Source organism: Crocuta crocuta, unplaced genomic scaffold (assembly GCF_008692635.1).
Source record: "Crocuta crocuta isolate KB4526 unplaced genomic scaffold, BGI_CrCroc_1.0 scaffold273, whole genome shotgun sequence".
In the NCBI taxonomy this organism is placed as follows: Eukaryota; Metazoa; Chordata; class Mammalia; order Carnivora; family Hyaenidae; genus Crocuta; species Crocuta crocuta.
The window spans coordinates 2,757,905-2,778,623 of NW_027529425.1; the positions used below are offsets into that span (position 1 = coordinate 2,757,905).

General features: G+C 52.9%; 2 protein-coding genes across 4 annotated transcripts in view; one reads left to right on the forward strand and one right to left on the reverse strand.

Annotated features, from left to right (window-relative positions):
- The window catches only part of USP42 (ubiquitin specific peptidase 42), a 47,336-nt gene extending 31,662 nt beyond the window's left edge, over positions 1-15,674 (forward strand). Inside the window, 13 exon segments of the mRNA XM_077758727.1 lie at positions 260-327; positions 1,033-1,103; positions 2,355-2,437; positions 3,130-3,241; positions 4,006-4,146; positions 4,329-4,429; positions 5,711-5,864; positions 6,791-7,504; positions 7,624-7,718; positions 9,237-10,051; positions 10,054-10,630; positions 11,571-11,872; positions 14,664-15,674. Of these exon segments, the coding sequence (XP_077614853.1) occupies positions 260-327; positions 1,033-1,103; positions 2,355-2,437; positions 3,130-3,241; positions 4,006-4,146; positions 4,329-4,429; positions 5,711-5,864; positions 6,791-7,504; positions 7,624-7,718; positions 9,237-10,051; positions 10,054-10,630; positions 11,571-11,872; positions 14,664-14,701 (3,271 nt within the window). The 3' untranslated portion in view covers positions 14,702-15,674.
- A 196-nt stretch (positions 15,675-15,870) lies between these two features.
- Positions 15,871-20,719, reverse strand: part of CYTH3 (cytohesin 3) — a 39,977-nt gene continuing 35,128 nt past the window's right edge. For 2 of the 3 annotated variants that reach the window (XM_077758729.1, XM_077758728.1), the window contains exons 10-13: positions 19,371-19,447; positions 19,201-19,272; positions 18,964-19,118; positions 15,871-18,637 (exon numbers count right to left, since the gene is read on the reverse strand). In XM_077758729.1, the coding sequence (XP_077614855.1) occupies positions 18,565-18,637; positions 18,964-19,118; positions 19,201-19,272; positions 19,371-19,447 (377 nt within the window). In that variant the 3' untranslated portion in view covers positions 15,871-18,564. The remainder of the gene's footprint in view (positions 18,638-18,963; positions 19,119-19,200; positions 19,273-19,370; positions 19,448-20,719) is intronic. The other variant, XM_077758730.1, reaches the window with a different exon arrangement.

Here is a 20,719-nt window from a genome sequence, read left to right on the forward strand (position 1 = left end):
CTTGATTCCGGACCAGACTGCTATCTCACTGTCAGGTCCCTTCTCAGTACTGTCCTGCCTCTTTCTGTCCCTCCCCAAACCCCCGCTGTGTTCTGGTCCCGGCAAGACTACTATCTGGTGGCCATGCATTCTGGTGTCTTTTTATTTTGTGGCTTCTTATTTGAAATCTTGTTTTATAGAAGTTCATGCTTTTAAAATGTGGTCATACCGTCTGTAATTTTTGTAGAACTCTTGTCTCATATCACTGTTTGTTTTTCAGATTAGACAGACACACCCAGGCTACCACACTCGTTTGTCAGATATTTGGAGGATACCTAAGATCTAGAGGTAAAGTTTTGTTTAAAACTCAGTAAAGCGGCACATGCATGTGGTTCAAAAAGTGCAGGAGGCCAGGGTTAGCGATGGAAAGTGTGTCCCCATCCAGCCCCTCCTCAAAGGCAGGCACTGTCCCAGTTCATAGTCTGTCCTTCCAACACTTTCCTGTGCACGAGCACACTGGGAGTGTAATAGATAACCTTCTTCATTTTTCTCTTAACATTAGAAATCTTTGTCTCGCTACATGTGGGTAACAGTGTTTCACAGGAGAAGTAGAATTCCACCTGCACCCCCTTGTAACAATGGATATTTAGGTGGTTTCTAAGCTTTTGTGGTTGTTCTTACCGTCAGTCATTGAATACCCCCGCACAAAGCCTTTTTGTTCATGTAAAAGCGTGTAAGTAGGATGCATGAATTCTTCAGACTAGAATTTCTGCAGGAAAGGGCATGTGTTTTACTTCCCAGGACTGCTGTGTCGTCCTTCCAGGAGGTGGGACCAGGTCCCTTTCCAGCCAGCAGTGTGCGTGGGCTGCACTCACGACACTTGGACTCATGCCGTGTGTAGTGTTACAGTCGTTCGCCCAATCTGAGAGAAAAATGTACTTTGTCTTAATTTTTTTATTTTGAAGCAGTATTTTTGTGTTCTGTCATTTCTGTAGTTGGTATTGCCGTAATGACTATGCTTTGCTTATTCTTTGCATTTTATTTTTATTTCAGTCAAGTGTTTAAATTGCAAAGGTGTCTCAGATACGTTCGATCCATATCTCGATATAACGTTGGAGATAAAGGTAAGTTTGCTAATTGTGGTGGTGAAGGTAGGAGAAGGCAGTGAGACTTTATGGAACTTTGTAGTTTGTTTGTAACTTAGACCACACTTGCTAGAAACTACGAATTGAAAATTTTAATACTCCGAGACTTTATTCAGAGGGGACTATATAAGATTTGTAGTAGGTGTCCTACAGACTTAGAACACTGCATCTTTTTCTTGCCTTTTGACTTTTCACTTGACGATGTATTATGATAAAACCAGAATCCGAAGCCTGGGTTGGCCCAGTATAGATGATGGTTATTTTTTGGGGGCGCCTCGGTGGCTCGGTTAAGCATCCAACTTCAGCTCAGGTCATGATCTCACAGTTCGTGGGTTCGAGCCCCGTGTCAGACTCTGTGCTGACCAGCTAGCTCAGAGCCTGGAGCCTGTCTTCGGATTCTGTGTCTCCCTCTCTCTGACCCTCCCCTGCTCGAGCTGTCTCTCTCTCAAAAATAAATGAAAAACATAAAAAATTTAGATGGTGGTTATTTTTTAGAAACTCTTTTGCTCCTTGCATTTTGTAAGCTTCTATTTTTTAAGCTGCTTTTTTTCTGATTACAAACATACTACATGCTTACGATAGAAGCGAGAAACATTGTGGACTCGTAGCAGGTCTCATCCCTCAGAGTGAGCCCTTAACGGCGTGACGGGAACTGTTCGAGCATGTCATTCATGCTCCCGAACCAGAGTGACATCTCAGTGGGGCACGTGGCCACCTTGCTGTGTGTGTGGCTCCTGGCTGGTGCTTCCAGTCTTGTTTTGTTTTTGTTTTTTTAATTTTTTAATGTTTTTATTTTTGAGAGAGACAGAGTGCGAGCAGGGGAGGGTCAGAGAGAGAGGGAGACACAGAATGTGAAGCAGGCTCCAGGCGCTGAGCTAGCTGTCAGCACAAAGCCCGAAGCGGGGCTCGAACCCATAAACCATGAGATCATGACCTGAGCTGAAGTTGGACCCTCAACCAACTGAGCCACCCAGGTGCCCATTGGTGCTTCCAGTCTTGTGCTAACTTAAGTGATGCGGCAGCAAGCAACCTCCTCACATACTGTTCACTTTAATCTGCTTGTTTCTTAACAAGCGGAGATTGTTTGTGGCATGTACATGTATGAAAGTGAAATATTCTTTTTCCCGACAAATTGCCATCTGCTTTCATACCTTTGAATCTTCTTTTTCCTTTTTTCTACCGAGTGTCAGTGAGAGGTACTGTGGCGCTGATGCTGTCCTCTCTCCCCAGGCTGCTCAGAGTGTGAACAAGGCGCTGGAGCAGTTTGTGAAGCCCGAGCAGCTCGATGGGGAAAATTCATACAAGTGCAGCAAGTACGCCGTCTGCGGGCAGTGGGCGCGGGGCCCCGGACTCCTGTTAGCTTTTCTGCCACTGGGAAGGCGCCACGGCGCCCAGTGTCTCCAGAAGGGGGCCGTTGGGAGACACCATGCCTCCTTCCTGGGCAGGTTTGCCTGGAGGAGGAGGGGCACAACAGTAGCCGCCGCGTGGGAAGGCACGGCCTGGGCGACTGTCCATGACGGGCAGGGGAGGTGGTGATGGAGTGGGAGTCCCCCTCTCTTCAGGTAGTCAAGGTTCTTTTCTGGTTCTTACCCAGGATTTGGGGTAGTATCTGATAGAAACCTCTAGTTTTGATTATTCGTTAACATGTTCGCCCATGAAGTCAAGAGAGCCTGGTCCTATTTCATAGGTTTTAATAGGTTTACACTTCAGCGTCTGGTGGTGTAGGCAACCATTACAAAATACTTGTTTTGTGAGGAAAGAAGTTCCGCAGGACCATAGGCATGGTTTGTTTTCTCTTTTTTCTCGTGCTAATTGAGCAATCTCCCCCTGCATTGTCAGTCTCCCCCTGCTGGTTGAGAAGGATGGTGTTTCTGAGTATCTTTCTCTTTGGTTTGGTGGGAAACGTGTAAGAGATAACCAGGGAGAGACCAAAATACCAAAAATGTGTGTGTGTGTGTGTGTATGTATATAAATCTTCTTAATCTTTTGTTTCTCTTCATTCAAGGTGTAAAAAGATGGTTCCAGCTTCGAAGAGGTTTACTATACATAGATCCTCTAATGTTCTTACACTTTCTCTGAAACGGTTTGCAAATTTTACTGGTGGAAAAATTGCCAAGGTATGTGGATAAAATTATTAATAACCTCTTATGATGGGACTCCTTCAAGGCTTAAGTGTCAGTGACTATTAGGGGTTATAAATGACCTAATTGAACAGTTCTGTACCAAATTTTCTAATTTATTCTAGTATTTGGTTATAGAAAAAAAAAGTCAAAGCATTGTGTTGGTGGTATTGTGCGTGTTTACGAGTGTGTGTATTTTCTGTGCCCTTCGGCTGGTTAGACTTTCTGGTGCCTGTGCTGTGTGTGTGGGCTCCAGACAGTGAAAGGCGGGACAGACGGGGAAGGTGCTGGTGTCATTTGAAATCCAAAAAGGACGTCCCTGCAGGATCTCACACTCTTTTCATCAAAGTCTGTTTTCCTGTTTGTTTGTGGGTTTCGATGGTAGCCCGCTGACGTTTCCTATTTTCTTTCCACTTTCTGAAGAATGAAAGTATCAGAAATCCGTAGCATGCAAGAGATACCACAGTCCCTTCCCAGAATACCGGAGTCAGTGGGATGAAAGTCTGGAGTTAGCGTCCCACCACTCGCGTTCTGACGGGTCTGGAGGATTCCCTTAATGTGAGGGCCTAGTTTGTTTAAAGGAAATCGAGACTGCAGGGGGTGTGCGTTTGGCATGTGTGGGCTCATGTAGCTCCAGGCCAGTCAGGCCTTTTGAAACGTGGTTCAGCCTGTGAGGTGTCTGCAGGTAGATGTGCAGATGTGCGGAACAGTCTGGGCCTTCAGAAATGATGTTCCTTTTTCCCCTCTCCATTTCTGTTTAGGATGTGAAATACCCTGAGTACCTTGACATTCGACCGTACATGTCCCAGCCAAACGGAGAGCCGATTATTTATGTTCTGTACGCAGTGTTGGTACACACGGGCTTTAACTGCCACGCCGGCCACTACTTCTGCTACATCAAAGTAAGCTATGCAGGTTTTGCTAGTCACTGCTCCTCAGGGGTACTCTGAGGCAGCGCTGGCATTCTTAGGGGGCAAGGTGGGACTTGGACAGTTAAAATACGAAAGCCCATTTTTCTTGTATTTCTCTTGATTGGTGTTCCCTCTTTGTTTCTAATCTCTCTTTTATTGGCTCTCTTTTGCAGGCTAGCAATGGCCTCTGGTATCAAATGAATGACTCCATCGTATCTACCAGTGATATTAGATCGGTACTCAGTCAACAAGCTTATGTTCTCTTTTATATCAGGTATCCTCAGGAAAACAGATTTTCCCATTTTCTGTTATGCCCTTTCCCTTCATCTCATCAGCCTATTTAAATTCAGTATTTGCTTGCTTTTAAAACAGCAGCTTAATGGTGTCAACAGAGGAAGGAAGGTAGTTTCCGAGTGTGGGTAACTTCCATCCCCTTGCCAAGTAGACAGTGAAACACGCAAAGAAAGGGCGTGCTGATGGTGGAGGGGAGGCAGCTGCTGGCAACCAGTGTGTTGGGCCCAGGCCCGGAGGCCTCAGGAAGGGGGACTCTGAGGACCTGGGTGTGGTCACCTGACTACCACCAAGCACAGGCAGCAGTGACCTTCCTGGGCCAGGCCTGGGTGGGTACCACTCAACGTTTCTCCTGTGGCTGCTACGTACTCTGACTCACTAACTCCATTTCTGGAAACGTATGGCCTTGGAAAACGACTGACGTGTGCTCCGTGGTGTTCATTTATAATAGCTGAAAGTTAAGGACATCCTAAAATCTCCGACATTATAATGAATTTGTAAATTATAGCATATCCATGTGATAGACTATTACACAGCTGTGAAAAATGATTTTTGTGATGCTTTTTTTAAAATTTTATTTTAATGTTTATTTGTTTTTGAGAGAGCATGGGTAGGGAAGGAGCAGAGAGAGAGGGAGACACAGAATCCCAAGCAGGCTCCAGGCTCTGAGCTGTCAGCACAGAGCCCGATGTGGGGCTCAAACTCACAAGCCATGAGATCATGCTGTGAGCTGAAGTTGGAGGCTTAACCTGGGCCACCCAGGTGCCCCGATGCCTTTTTTTTTTTTTTTTAATCATATGAGAAAGTGCTCAATATACCTAGAGAAAAAGCAATTTGAAATTCTTCACACTGGTATTGAAAATGTCAGTATGGGTAAAAGCCTGGAGAATATTCCAGTAAATCTCTGATGGGTAAGGTGTGAGGCACAGTGCTTTTCTTTGTCCCTAACTTGTGAATACAGGTTTTCTGTAATGGTGTGTATTTATAATTAGAAAACTATAAAAAGGAAAAAATTGCCTTCAAGTAGTGGCATCTTCAGATTTAAAATGCCATTTGATGGGAGTTCGAGTCCCACATTGGGTGTGGAGATTGCTTGAAACTGAAATTAAAAAAGCAAAACCTTTGCACACTTACCTTTGTTGTCTCCCGGTCTGAGCACCTGCTGTTCACCTTGACCCAGAGGGGACCCTGTGTGTAGCTGTGTGCATTGCAGCTTATCGGGGTGCTACCTGATGGGCTAAGCACTGTCCCCGTCTGTCCCCAGGTCCCACGATGTGAAGAATGGAGGCGAACTCACGCATTCCACTCACAGCCCTGGCCAGTCCTCGCCCCGACCTGTCATCGGCCAGCGGGTTGTCAGCAGCAAACAGGCTGCATCAGGGTTTGTGGGACCACAGCTTCCCTCTCATGTGATAAAGGTAACGTTGCACAGGTAGCACGTCATCTTCGTGCTCGCTTTCGTGTCCATCAGGGCCCCTGCCACCCAGACTGCGGCCCCTTATCAGCCTTTCACTGTGAGAGTGGTTTCTGCACAGACACACTGTCTGGTTGTAGGCTGTTCTGCGGATGCTGGACACGGTTTGGGACGGAGCCGGAGTCACACGGCAGGCGCCTCTGGGAGCTGGGTTCCTCACTGGGGTCTGCCCAGTAGTGACATCAGGACACCGGCAGCCGGGGGAGCGCCTGCCCTGTGTGGCAGGTGGCTATACTGACGGCTCAAGTTTTTTGGTTTTCCTTCATGTGAAACCTCCCAGTGTTAAGATAGCAGCTAACTTAGGTCTTTCAGAAAATGTCATGAAAGCCACACAGAGCTGCTCTGTGACTGAGGCCTCACCGTGACCACTGGTTTGCCCCTTGAGGTTAGGGCGGCGCACGTAGGGTGCGGGAGTCCGAGGTGACACGGCAGGAGGCGGGGATGGTGTCCGAAGCCACTTCTGTGCCTCTGCCCGTGTGGCCCACCTTCCAGGCCCCCTTGGCCAGTGGTGATTCCCCGCCGGCCGGCACCTCTGCCTCTACAGCAGCGGGCCCCCGAGAAACCTGGCCGAGGAGGATGTACATGGCTCTGTGCCCCAGGGGTCCGGTCCTTTCTGTCAGCTTGGAGCATAAAGGATGTGGTCTGTGGCTGCTTTCCGACAGAAATGGCTGTCTCTGCTTGCTGATTAACCCATGGAAAGTTCATGGTGGTCAGGAGCAGACAAGATAAGGTGGTGCTTCTTGGTGTGGGTAACTTGATATTCCAAAAGAGAAAAAGATGAGCACGATGGGAAGGGACCCCCACCAGAGTGGGTGCTTTGTCTGTAACCATTCCTGGGGCTCTCAGAGGCTGGGCTCTTCTCTCTTCCAGAACCCACCTCACTTAAATGGGACCGGACCATTAAAAGAAGCACCAAGCAGCTCCATGTCAAGTCCTGGTGGAAGTTCCAGTGTCAGCCGGGCCGGGTCTGTTAACGCTTCTACTTCAGTTCAGAACTGGTCTGTTAACAGGCCCTCTGTGATTCCAGAACATCCCAAGAAACAAAAAATCACGATCAGTATTCACAACAAGTTACCTGTTCGCCAGGGCCAGTCTCAGCCCAGCCTTCACGGCCCTTCTCTGGACACCCCGAACAAGCCGGTTCCCTCCTCCACAGTCACCAGTTCTGCAATGCAGTCTACCTCGAGCGCATCTCTGACGGCGGTTTCTAGCAAAGTCACGAAGCAGATGACCCCGAGTGAGTCCTGTTCTAAGCCCGTGATGAACGGCAAGTCCAAGCTGAACTCTGGTGTCCTGGTGCCCTACGGTGCCGAGTCGTCCGAGGACTCTGACGAGGAGGCAAAGGGCTTGGGCAAGGAGAACGGTCTCGGTACGATCGAGAGCTCGAACTCTTCCGTGCAGGATGCTGAAGACGACGAGGCCTCTCCGCTCGAGCTTCGAGAGCCTGTCGCTCTAAATGGTGCTGACAGTCCAGACAGCGACGTGAAAGAGAATGGTCTGCCCTGCGATGGTGCCCGTTGCCCAGTCCAGCCTGCCCTACACTCGGAAAACCCCTTCTCTAAGGCGAACGGTCTGCCCGGGAAGGTGAGCATTTTGGGGTCTGGGGGAGGGGGTGGGCTTTGCCTTGCCTCTCGTCCTATGGCTGGATTTCAGGAGGCGCCAGGTGGCCACTGGAGCTAAAACAGCTTTGCTTTTTATTGTAGTTGATGCCTGCTCCTCTGCCCCCTCTCCCAGAAGACAAAATCTTAGAGACCTTCAAGCTTGGCAGCAAAGTGAAAGGTGCCACCGAAGAAACCAGGTAAGATGATAGACCATGAGGAAATGAAAGCCCGCGGCGGGCGATCGTACCAAGCCCCAGTGGTGCCACTGGCCTGACGCCGTGTGAGCCTTACCATGAACTCTGGGGACCCTGGAACGTTGCGAATGATGATCTGTAGACTGTGTTAAGTGCCTCTTAGGGAAGAAAAAATGGATCGGGCTGATAATTTTTCCATGAAAATGATGTCCTCGAGCTAACACTTGCTCCCGCCTGGCCTCGTCTCTCTGGCTTGGGGATGTCACAGGCCACTTGCCAACTGGACACCTAGCGCTGACTGTCTCACTTAATCCTGCCAATGACAAACGTGTTGAAGATTGTTGAGGGTGCAAGGCAGGGCTTCTCGGCTCTGCCAAGTTGCAAATATTTTGTTACGCTCCTTCTAGAATTCTGAAATTGCGTTCATAGATGAGATAGCGTATCTCCCCATTTAATGTTTTGGGTTTTTTTAATTAGTATATTTCTTTAGTTTAATTTTTTTAATGTTTATTTTTGAGAGAGAGGGAGAGAGGGAGGAACAGAGAGAGAACACACACAGCAGGGGAGGGGCAGAGAGAGAGGGAGACACAGAATCCCAAGCAGGCTCCATGCTCTGAGCTGTCAGCACAGCGCCTGACGCGGACCATGAGATCGTGACCTGAGCCAAAGTCAGATGCTTAACCAACTGGGCCCCCCAGGCGCCCCTCCAGTTTACCTTAAAGAGGAGACAGAGAGAACCCTCAGTGACTGCAATGATTTTCCCGTTGTTTCTTTCCTCGTCTAGCTTAGTTTGTCCTCAAACGTAATGTGTGTGAGGATGACCGTAGGTGTGTAAACAGAACCACGTGTGTACTGTAACCCAGTGGGTGTGCACACATGGGCTCGAGAATCTTATGCACTCGAGGCACCTTGTCTGTACTGATCTCTGCGTTCTCGCTCCCAGGTATCTTCACACTAAGAAGTGGGGCCTCTGTAGGGTTTTTATTGTTTGCTTGCACTTTCATTAGGCTTGACAATACCTTGGGAGCTCAGTAGCAGTCGAGGGCAGAGCTCATTTACCACAGGAAGGGTTTTTGAAGCCTCACTGATTCCTCCCAGTTCATAAGCAGTTCAAGGAGCTGTTGGCTCTGTTTGGAGGCAGTGACTCTACGTCTGAGGCTCAGGAGGGACGCAGTAGAAAAGTCCGAGCCTCCGGCCACCGTTCGCCTTTGCCGATGATGCACAGTTACCAAGGATTAGAAGCGTATCTGAAAACAGAAGGAGCCCAGGAGTGCAGAGTTGCTGTAGCTGAGAAATGGGATAGTAGATGAGCCTGATAGGAAAGTTTGTATTTTTATTTGAGGGAGAGAGAATATTTCAAAATTTCCCAAACTGAGAAGCCCCATATTGGGTATAGCCAGGTATGTTAAAGGCATAGATTACTCAGTAAAGGAATGTCTTGAAGTGTTTGTCCCTGTGAGCCATAAACCAAGCGAGCCAATGACTGATCTGTTGATTTCTTTTCTTTTGCTGGGACTGCAGTTCACCTGACACCGAGGAAGGCCCCGCAGAGGAGCCTGGCGCAGAGCTCGAGCCCGGCAGCCCAGCTCCCGACTCCCAGGACCCACTGGAGGCGCTCACGGGTCTTGGCGGCAGGTTGAAGAAGGCCTTCCCACCCACGGAGCCCAGCCTCAAGTCTACCAAAGAAGAAGCCTCTGAAAACATTTCAGCAAAACCTGAGGAGTCTTTGCCCGCTGCGAACAATCTCTGCAGCAGTGCCAAGAACAGCGCGGGGGATGATCTGCTCCCTCAACCCTGCGGCCCCGGCAGTTTAGCCGATGACCAGAGCAGACCGGCCCAGCCTGCATCAGGGACGTGCACGGAGAGCCCGCGGGCCTCGGCCGTGGTGGAGGCGGCAGAGAGTTCGAGCCTGAGTCCCCCGGCACAGTCCGAGGGTGCCTGCGAACCCTGTGTCTACGTCAGTCGGGACAAGTGCGCTGACGCAGAGGACCCTTCGAAGGGCACAGGCGCCGCCACCGCCACCGCCCCCTTGCCACCGCCTCAAGTAGACAAGGGCGCAGAACATCACTCAGAAGGGGGCCCCGAGCAGAGTAATGGCGACAAATGTGAAGAAAATAAGGTTGGACAAAAAGTTCCAGATCATTCTCCGGTGAAGGAAAAAATCAGCATCCTCAGAAAAGTTGACCGAGGACATTATCGCAACCGACGAGATCGTTCCTCCAGTGGAGAACGCGCCAGGGAGAGCAGGAGCAAGACGGAGGAGCGCTACCACAGGAAGCGGCGCTCCTACACCCGGGAGCGGCCCAGGCAGGACCGCTACAGGACGGAGCACTGTGGCNCCGGGGCGGCGCGGAGCAGGACTGGGGCCGGTACCACCACACGGAGGGCGAGCACCCCTGGGCCCGGGAGAAGTACTACCCCGAGAAGCCGCGCTGGGACAAGTGCCGCTACTACCACGACAGGTACGCCCCGTACGCGGCGCGGGAGTGGAGGCCCTTCCATGAGCGCCTGTACGACAAGGTGGCCCCGGCCGGCCGGCCCTACAGGGACTGCTACAGGGGCAGGAAGGGCTGCGAGGTGGCTGCTAAGGGGAGGGAACGGCACCGCCTCAGCCCCCGTGTGGGCCTGCCTCCCGCGCCCCTCCCCTACCCCCCTCCCGAGAAGTACCCCCACGAGAAGATTGCGCCTGGGGCCGAAGATGACACCTGTGACCTCATCGGCCGCTTTCACGACCACGAAAACGCCAAGTCTCGGAAACGGAGATATGACAGCGTGGAAAACAGCGACAGCCGTGGAGAGAAGAAAGCCTGGAGAGGCGCCCAGAAGGAGCCTTTAGAAGAGCCTAAAGCCAAGAAGCACAAAAAATCCAAGAAGAAAAAGAAATCCAAAGACAAACACCGAGACCGAGATTCCAGGTGAGGGAGAGGCCCGCCGGCACCCCGGGTCCACGCCTCTGGGCTGCGGAGTCTTCTGCCCCAGATCTCCGAGTCCTAGCCCCGGTCCTGAGCCGTACCTTACTGCATGGGATCAGAAAGTGCCTAGAAACCTCATTTTCCAAAACGATGCTGTTTCTGGTCCATGGGAGTAAGGGTGCGGTGGTCTGTGTGTGAGGACTTGGGAGAGTTTGACTTCGTAACCGCTGTTAATAATCTCACTTGTCACATGTAGTCATGTTTTCCTGCTTGCTCACGTTTCCTTCCAGCTCTGGGACCACCGGGCGGGCAGGCACAGGAGGCCACCATCCCTCCGGCGTCTGCCTGCTGGCGGCGCGGGCCCGGGACAAGCACCTGTTGCCTCCGCCTTGTCTGTTCCTCTGGCTCTGTGTCTCAGTGTGAAATCTAGTCGGGAAGTTTAGTTTTGTATTTTTAAAAAGCTAAGTGGGTCGGAGATCAATTGTCTGGAAAATGACTTCTCCATGACGAGATGACTGAGCACGAGCAGGATTGTGACACTTAGTAACTAGAAATGTGATGCCTGTCGGGACAGAGACGGGGCAGGTCCCCCCTCCCCGAGCAGAAGCCCCTCCCCACTCCGTGTCCGAGGCTCCTGGTACAAGCACTTGTCCCCTCAGCCACTGGTCTCTGGAGAAGTTAGTGGAACCCTTGCTTTGGACCTGTGGCCCAAGCTCCGGGGCAGAGCAGAAGGCAGGGGCGGGTGGGCTCAGAGTCGGTGAATTTACGCCCTGGACTTAAAAACTTCCTACGATGAACGCAATGCAGTTATAGTCAGGTTAGGATGTTCACCCGCGCGTGCATGGTGAGTGTCCACGGTGGTGGGTGTGAAGGCCGAGGAGCAGGCCTCTCGGAGGCAGTGTTGGTTTGGTGGTGGTTTGAGCTGTGGCTTGTTCCTCTGCAGGCATCAGCAGGATTCCGATCTTTCAGTAGCATGCTCTGATGCCGACCTCCACAGACACAAAAAAAAGAAGAAGAAAAAGAAGAGGCACTCAAGGAAATCCGAGGATTTTGTTAAAGACTCAGAGCCACACGTCCCCAGGGCTGCCAGCCATGAGACTGTTGACCGTTTCCGGAGAACGGACGGCGCTTTCCCCCTCACCGACGGGCTGCCTCCAGAAGGCCTTGGGCCTTTCTGTGAGAAGAGAAAACATTTAAGGATGGGAAGCAGGGATGACAGGTGTCCTCTGTCTGAGTGTGGCCAGGGTAAGAGGCGATCCTTGGAATTAAGAATCTAGAACGATTTCTTGGTGACACGGGGAAGACCCCTCAAATGGCATGAGAGGGTGGAGGCTCCGGTGCGGTGGGAGCCCCGCCGCCCTGTCCCTCCGGCCCCAGCTCCCCGGCGGAGCGCGGGCTTTGGTCATGCGGTGGGGCCGCGGAACTGGAAAACCTCGGTGACGTGGAGCCTCTGTGACGAGACAGCTGGAGGTTGTGGTCTGGGAGGGTGTGTCTTGTGAAGGACCAGAACTTCTGTTTTGAAGCCATTTCTGATAGAAATATTTTCACGGTGTTTTTTCTTTCCTGAATCTTTAAACCTCTAGACTTGTGAGAGAATATGCTACCAGTCAGTTTGAGGGCTCGGGTCATTAGGAATGTCGGCTGTCGGCATCTCGGGGAGCCTGGGTTGTGGGCTTGGGCCCCACCGGGCTACTCTCTCCAGGCCGGGGGCGCAGCAGGGGTCTGCCTTCTTACTGCTTCGCACCGCTGTCTCCGCCCTGTGTCTTCTCACCGCACTCAACACCCCCACCCCACCCCAGTCCCCTGTGGCCTGCCAGCTAAGAAAAGCTTTCTGGGTTTTACATGTGGAGGAACCCAAAGAGGAAGATGGTTGCTCTCTGGCCTTTTGTACAGAAACTGCCCCAGACGCCTAAGGGGCGCACTCGGGACTTTGACGCGACGTCTTGGTGACCCAGAGGCCCTTTGGTTCTTGACTGTGTCATAGACTGGGGTGAGATGTCATGTAGTTTGAGGGCAGACCAATCCCTTCAGTGACCTGTGGTCAGTGTGGTTGACCGAGAGGGACGGAGGGGCCCCGAGCACGAGGGAGGCATCCTCCCAGCGGGAGGGGACTCGGGAGGCTTGGGGCAGAGAAGAGCGAGCGGCCAGGAAGCGATGCTGGGCTGTTGTCTGCTCTGGGCTTTACGACATTTGTTGTATGACTTTTCAGATTGGTTTCCCATGAACTTTTAGGTGATTTGGGAAAGGGGCTTGGCCTGGTGAGGACTGAGTCCCTCTGACCACTACTGAGTGCCTGGGAAGATGTGGTGGGCGGCCGAGGGGTTCTGCCTATTGCCGGGCCCTTCCCTCCCGACAGCAGGTATCCTGTAAGAACCACGGTCAGTGGCTGCCTGCGCACAGAGATGGCTCCAGAGGGAGAGCAGGTTGAGTGTGGACCTGAGTCATTGGTATTTGGGGGCCACATGTGTGTCCCTAAGGGCAGCAGTAGGCTCTGTGTCGAGTGGTGGCCCTCTGTGTCCTTTGTGATTGCACTTGATGGCTGGTGTGCGGCCAGTGCTCCCGGGGAGACCAGACGGAGGAACCTACATGCCGGTCCCATCCTGTCCTCTTCAAAGACAGGGACCACCTGCTTGGCCTTCTCTGCCAAGCGTCCCTGTCTTCTGGCTGAGGATGACAGACCCTTTTGCCCATGTGCCACGTGTCCCTTACTCCTGGTACCTTGACCTCTCAGACTCCTGTCTTCCGGCTCCATGACACGCTCCCCTGGTTTCTCGGGCCTGAGATCTGCTCTCGTGCTGGGACCGTGCTGATCTCTGCCACCACAGAGGGCCTTGTTGTCGGTAGAACACTTGGAGAGCGAGCTGTGTGACAGTCACGCATGCTCGTCCTGTGCGGACGCATTTCGGGCAGCGAGCCTCCAGCCGCCGAGCCCGGGCTCTAATTGTGATCACTCACGCACACACAGCACAGGCACAGAACATTCTGCAAAACCGTCATTAAAATCTCTTTCCTGATCTTTGCTTTCTAGGTGATTGAAAACTTGGCCTCAAAACAAAAAACTCACTAGTTATGGTAAGCGGTTTTCCTGTCTGTACGTTTCATAACTGCTTGTGGAGGTGCCGCGGGGCTGCAGAGGAGCGTGGGGACGCTGGGAGCAGGTGCGGGATGCTCCCCCAGGCCAGGCTTAGACCTCACCCCTCCTCCTCGGCTCTGGGCTCCTTGACCCCGTTCCCTCCTCCCGCGTTGTAAGAAAATGAGGGCCAGTTGGAAGCGCCCGGAGGAGCCCCTGTCCTCAACCCAGCCTACCCTGTTGGCCTGGGAGGGGAGCCCCCCCGCCCCTAAGCCTCCATTCCTACCTGCAGAATGAGGGGTCAGCGGACCCCGCGCAGACCTGTTCCCCTGCTGGCGCTGCGTCTGGTGCGCGCAGACCCAGAACCTCCCCCCTGCTTTCAGATGGGAAGGACTTTGCATTATTTGAATGAGGTTGGGGTGCTTCGTGCCAGGTCAGGACTTAGACAGTGTCTCGTGTCCCTGACACTCCCAGACTCTTCACGTGGTGGCTCGGGGAGAGGGTAGCGCAGGCCTGCGGGTGCCCCGGGAGAGTGCCCTTGTGCCTGGAAAGGGAGTGCTGTCCGGTGTGAATTCGAGGCCGCAGAGGGGGATCGGAAATGGATTTCACTGGAGTGTCCGCGGAGGATTAATGTGCGGTTAACTAGCCTGCCCGTCCGTGAGTCTTAAGGAGAAGATCTGAGCCTAATTAAGGAATCAGACTCTGCGCCAGCGACAGGGAATCGGGATGGAGAGGATTAGCGGCCGCTGGGCCGGGCCCAGCAGGGGGCTCCCTCCGCGCTGACTTGCCGGAGCTCCCGGTGTGTGAGAAAGAAGAGCTTCCCCGCTTCCCCAGAGAGCAGCGGAGAGTGCGGAGAGCAAGGCCCAAGGCCTCGGCCCTGGGTGGTGGTAGGGATGCCGCCGGCTTCCTGCCCCTCCTGCCCCGGGAGGCACTAACGCCCGCCGCTTGCCGCCTCTTGTCTTTCAGATTCAGCGTGTTCAACAAGCCATCCCCAGCCCAGCTGAAATTATAAACGTAGGAAATAACTCGGTTCAAATCTGCGTGGTGCTTCTTTAGTAAATACTGTACAGATTTTACCATGGAGGACTTTTTTTTAGTTTTTACCTTTTCTTAATTACCCTTATTCCAAATGGACGGACACTTTGTACAACTGCTGACCATTGCAAACGCCGTGTATATAAGTCCCACGGACAGTGACAGTGACGCCCTGGACTGGAACACCTCAATGCTGCTTAATCAGACTCAGGTGGACTGCTCGCGTTCCATGGAGAAGCTCCTCCGAGTCGGACCCCCGGTGCACGCAGCCGGGAGCCATGGAATCACTAAAAGTACAAACAGACTGACAGTGTGTATATTTAATTTAAAGACTTATTTAAAGATTCACGAGCTCTCAACTAGACTTGAGAGCAGTCTGTTTTCTGTAATGTCTGATACTAGAAACTAATTTGCTTCATATTTTAGTTGTATTCAAGATTTGAAAATGTATTTTATAGACAAGTTCTGTTTTTGAACTTTGTGGAACTATTCCAATCAATTTACCAGTTATGATGAGTATTTACATTATGAATGTATAATCCAAACATTATTTGTAAAGCCTACAGTATGTTTTTATTACTTAACACTTTTTTATACGGTGTCTCTCGTCTTGACTATGATATTGGAGTCTGAGTTGTCAGCTTGGTCCCTTAAAGTTTCTAGTTACAGACAAAATCATACTGTGATTTTATTTTTAATATGGATATGCTATCAAACTGTGATACACTTATAATTCACTGGTCCTGCATCAGGAGACGGAGTGGGGAAAACTGTATTTAATACAGTTTGTATCTGAATAATCTGTATGGTTTATACAGTTTGTGTTGTTCAGAGATGTCTAAAGTTTGATCTTTGTTTTTTTAAAGATTAAAAAAGCACTCGCCCCACTGTAAATACACAGCATGTAAAGTTTATATAGTATATAAATGGCAGCAAATTAAACATTTTGTGTCTTATTCTTTACCGCTGTTTTCCCCGTGTGCTTAGCAGACCCTTCTCCCCAGTGTGCCGCTGCCCTGACTTCCTTAGAAACCTCTGAGGCCCGGAGCCGCAGGCCCCCGCCTCCCACCCCCCCCCGGGGACCAGGGGGCTGCCTCCAGCCAACCGTCTATTTTCAAGAACCAAGTCCTAGACCATCTTGTGTGAACAATGCAGGTTTTATTTTGTGAACACCATATTTGCAATTTGACGGCCATACACCCTCCAACGATACAACAAAACATCGGTAACAGGGTTCTTCATGCACGTTGGGGGAGTATATACATTGAATAACACACACTCCCGAAATCCCTATGTACAGTATTTACATATGAACTATATTTACTGTAAATAGAAATGTCTAAGAAAAAATAAGAAAAAGTGAAATCACAACATGTGGTTTCCGGTCTACAACAGACCTAACTTCTCAGCAAAGCACATCTATATAGATCTATGCATTTTAACTTTTAAAAATATGCATTGCTTTATATGAAGCATTAAATGCTGCTTCATCTATAAATAGCTCCTATTTTGACTCCGTTTGGTACCACGTTAAACTGTTCCAAGACGCTCCGTGATCCCGAAGACGCCATCACTCGCCCGGGTGCAGGGTAAACGGAGGCCGGCGGGGCGCGGCAGCTGTGGTCTTCCACACACAGCTCCCCCTTCTCTGCCTCCTGCCCTTGGTCTCTGGAGGGAAGCTGGTCTTTGGCCAGAGGTGGGACTAAATTCTAGCACTGGGCAGAGGTGGGGGCGGGGAGGAGGAGGACCACGGCCACTGGCCTGCCTGAGCGCATAGTGGGGTGACCGCTGGCTTGCCCCGCGTGTTAATACTGTCACAAAACCTGGAGTTAGAGAATCTCACATAACACTGACAGCAAGTGACACAGATTCTAAGCACCACGGCCTCTGCATGGTTCCTGGGAAAACAGCCATCACGGAGGCTCCTTCACAGGCGATGAGAGAATTCCTACAGGGGTTTCCCAAGGCTCCCTTCTCCCAACCCCACTGAGGCCAAACCCAGAAGACAAAGTCTGTATCCCCAGGGGCCTACCCGGGGCAGACAGGAGACGGGGCGCACTCCCCGGGTGAACCACCGATGCATCGCGCCCGGGGCAGCCCGGAAGAGGGGCCACTCCCATTGTCCCCGGCGGCAGCAGGGCCGGGTGCCGTCGGTTTTCATGGAAGACTGGAGGCCAGAGTTGCATATATACCAGTCAGGCATTTCAAGAACGCCGACTTGCCTTTCTCCAAAACCAAAGTTTCAAATTTGAGGTATCAGAACAATAAGAAAGCCTAAAAGCTTGGGAACGAAACAACAAATCAGTTTGAGGCATGTCAGAGAAGCCTGGGCTCAGACCCCTTTGCATCTAGCATGACTTAAAGCTACGTCAAGGTCAGTGGTGCCGAGGCCAAGGGCCCGAGGCCAGTCACTGTCAGCACCAAGGCAACTCGCAAAACAGTTACTTCTACTTAAAATCTTCACGCAGGTGCTGACAGTCCGAGCGAGGTCCACTTTCTGGAACTTCCATCTTGCACAGGATAGCTTGTGACCTCTAAAGGGCATGGACCTACAGGGACCCACGACCTGAATGTGGCCGTCAGGGTCCTGGCGGCATCTGGCCCCGACCCCATCCTGAAGAGGCAGAGGTTTTGCCCCAACACACAGGACCCTAACGGCGCCCGGTCCTGCTCTGAGCCCCAGCCTCCCTCGGGCCGACACCCTGAGCACCTAGTAGATCAACAGCAACGTGACCACTGCCTGATCGTGAACCTTCTTAAGTTCCACCACCAGCGTGCATCTGGGCTTTCACGCTGTTTACAGGAAACCCTAAGTGCCACGCGCCTTCATCCCGCAGCATGCCCTTTCCATCCTCAGGGCAAGAGCTTGAAGTCTCTGAAAACACGGAGTTAAGATTGGCTCTGGGTACTCGTCTACAGGGCACGCTAAGAGACCCGACCAAGCTACTGGGTCAGTAAAAGAAGCATTTGTTTTGGCGAAAGGTTTTAAATAGTGAAAGCTGGTCAATCAGTCCGAACGACGGCTCCACTGAACCACATGCAACTGCCAGTTGGGGGTCAAAACAGCCCAACAGCAGCAGTCTCACGGGGCTCCCCACAAGCCGCGTGTGCGGCCACAGCCCCAAAATTCACACCCAGAACCATCACTTATATTTTAAAGATGGGCCTTTTCAGAAAGTATCTGTGGGGCCACAAAGTCTGAGCTGATGAGTCCCTGGGGGCCTGGCCAGCTAGAGCTCAGCCCCTGCCCAGAGCCGTCCCTCCGCCCCGAGGACGACAACGAGGGCACCCCGCATTGCCGCCCAGCACCCACGCAGGGCGGCAGGTCCACGTATAGACGACTTCTTCAGTGCACAGTATCTACTTGTGTCCACGAGTTACAATTATAGCTGCCATTCTAAAAATACTACGGTTAGAAAGTAAGTATCCTTCGTTATAATTTCAGAATATAAAAAGGCATATAAAAGCTATAATCCTATATATCTGAGAAAAAACTCTGAATAAAAAAGTGGTAGCGTTTCCTTTCTTGTTCGGATATAAGACAGCGGCTTCGGGAACGGTGAACGCTGCCACGGCTGCGCAGGTGCGGCACGAGCTTCCCTCCGAGGAGCCGGCAGGCGCCACCGCGGGCTGGGACCGGGAGAAGGGCGTCTGGACATCGGCCGCCGTGCGCAGAGGGCTCCTCGGGGCGGTGCTCCCACTGCGCACGTGCTGTCTCCAGGGATGTGGCGGGAGAGCGAGGTGGGGCCGGGGGTCAGGGGAGGCTCCCAGGCGCTTGCTTTCTGTTGTGGGGTCTTGGCTTCTGCTCTCACCGGTTCGGGCCAGGAAAGGTCTATTTCTTATTGGCAATCCTCCTCTTCCTCGTGGCCAACATGTCATAGAAAGGATCCCTGCTGATGCTCGCTCTGCGGGGGAAGCGGGAAGTAGGTGGAACACTCAGGCCGGGATACTGCAGTCCCTCCAGGCAGAGTGGCCGTAAGCCTCCGCGTCTCTGCCAGCAGCGCAGGTCCAGCACACCGATGTGCATGTGCATGCGGGCAGGCATACACATGTGCGTGCACCCACTGCCGCAGATGCATGCACATATGTGCACGCCTGGGCACGGAGGCACGCGGGTGTACCCACCTGCTGCACACACGTGCCTGTACGGCCACACATGCAGGCGCGCGCCCACATGCACATGGGTACGCCCACGCGCACCGAGGGGGCCCGAACTGGGGACCCCGCGCACCTGATGGACTTCATCCACTCCTCCTTCTCCTCGGGGCTCGGGGCGGAGATCCGGTACACCACGTGGTTCCCCTCCACCACGCGGCCGTCTGCCTCCGTCTTACAGGCCTTGATGACCTGACCCTTATGGCTCGGGTTATAAAGCTCGAAACAGTTCTGGCGGAGGCAGGCAGACAGACAGCCGTCAGGGCGCGCTGGGGAGCCGCGGGGAGGAGGCGGCGGGGGAAAGGCCGCTTACCGGCTTGCGCGGGTCCTCCACCTCCCTGATGCTGAGGTTTTCCAGGGGGATGATGCCCCGGGGCTCCTTGTCCTATGAGAGAAGAGGGCACGGCCAGCCTCGCCTGGGCCGGCGGCGCAGCGGGGGTAGGGACCCTGGGCACAGAGCCGGGTGGCCTGCCCCATACTCACCGTCGTGTACTCGAAGTAGTAGAGGCAGTTGTCGGTCAGGATGAACCAGCGCCGCTTCCAGGTCTTCACCCGCCCTCCTAGAAGCGGAAGGGGCTCGTGAGCCGGGGCGGGTGTGGGCATGGGACCCGGGCCTACAGATACCTATTATCACAAATGCCACCAGGAGCGGGGCTTGGCCTTCAGCTTCCTTCCTCGCGAACTCGATCGACACTCCGCCCAATACTCGGTCACATCCTGGACGAGCCGAGCCGAGCCAGTGCCCTGCAGGCCCCTGTGGGCGGCTGGCGACAGGCGGGCCCCGCATGCAACCCCACCGTGGCCCCCTGGGCCGCCTCTGTAACTCAAGTGCATTCCAGACCTGCTTTCGGGGAAAAGTTAGTCATGATGAATGGGCTTAATTTCCCCGCATGGAGATGACAAGATGAAGTCAGTGGCGTCCCCGGGGCCTGTCTGGGACATAATCCCGTTACCTCAGGGCTCTGGGTGGCCCTGGGATCCATCACCATCAATTACTCCTCGTCTGGGAATTAGTAGATTGAATTAATCTCTTAACAAGATCTGTGACGCATGGAAACACACACACACACACACACACACACACACACAGAGCTCATCTGCACCTGCTCTCCTTTCACTATGGAAAAGGAAATTCTTTTTTCCCCTTAAATATTTGGCACAGACTGGCTTCAATTTCTAGCCCTTGCTTTTGACGTGAAGTTAAAACAACAAAACCTGAGGGGGACGACGCACGTGGTAACAGACTCCAGCCACCCAGGGGCACTAGAAGTGACCCTCCCTGCCAGGTCACTCCCCAGGGTGATAGCGGGTGTCAAGCTCACCACCTCTATCTGGGTGAAGTGTCATGAGGGCTGCGGGACACAGGCATGGACACAGGACAAAGGAAGTTATGGGGGAGGGGGCGTGGAAGGATAGCAAGGGACACTTGCCAGCTCCCCGGGTCCCCCTGGGGTGAGGCAAGAGGGTGTCCCGGCCCTGGTGTCAGCAGAAACCCCGGCGGACAGGACGCCACCAGCTTTGGGGGGAGAGTCAGTGCCACTGGCCAGACCCTCTGGAGACCCCTCTGGGCTCCCTCACCCCCTGCCTCCCCAGTCAGACACCTGCCCTCCTCACGACGGCCTCAGGTGGACCGGCTGCTGCTCCTCTCTCCCCAGCAGACTCCCCAGCTCAACCCCCACCCCGGGGTCCCTGTCAAGAGGGTCTGACGGTGTGTCACACCCGGGTCCCAGCTGCACCCTCCATGCGCCCAGCCCCCACAGCTTTTGGGCCTAGAGCCACGTCGCTCCCCTATATCTGAGTCCCCACTGGACCCTCGTTCCCCACACCCCCGG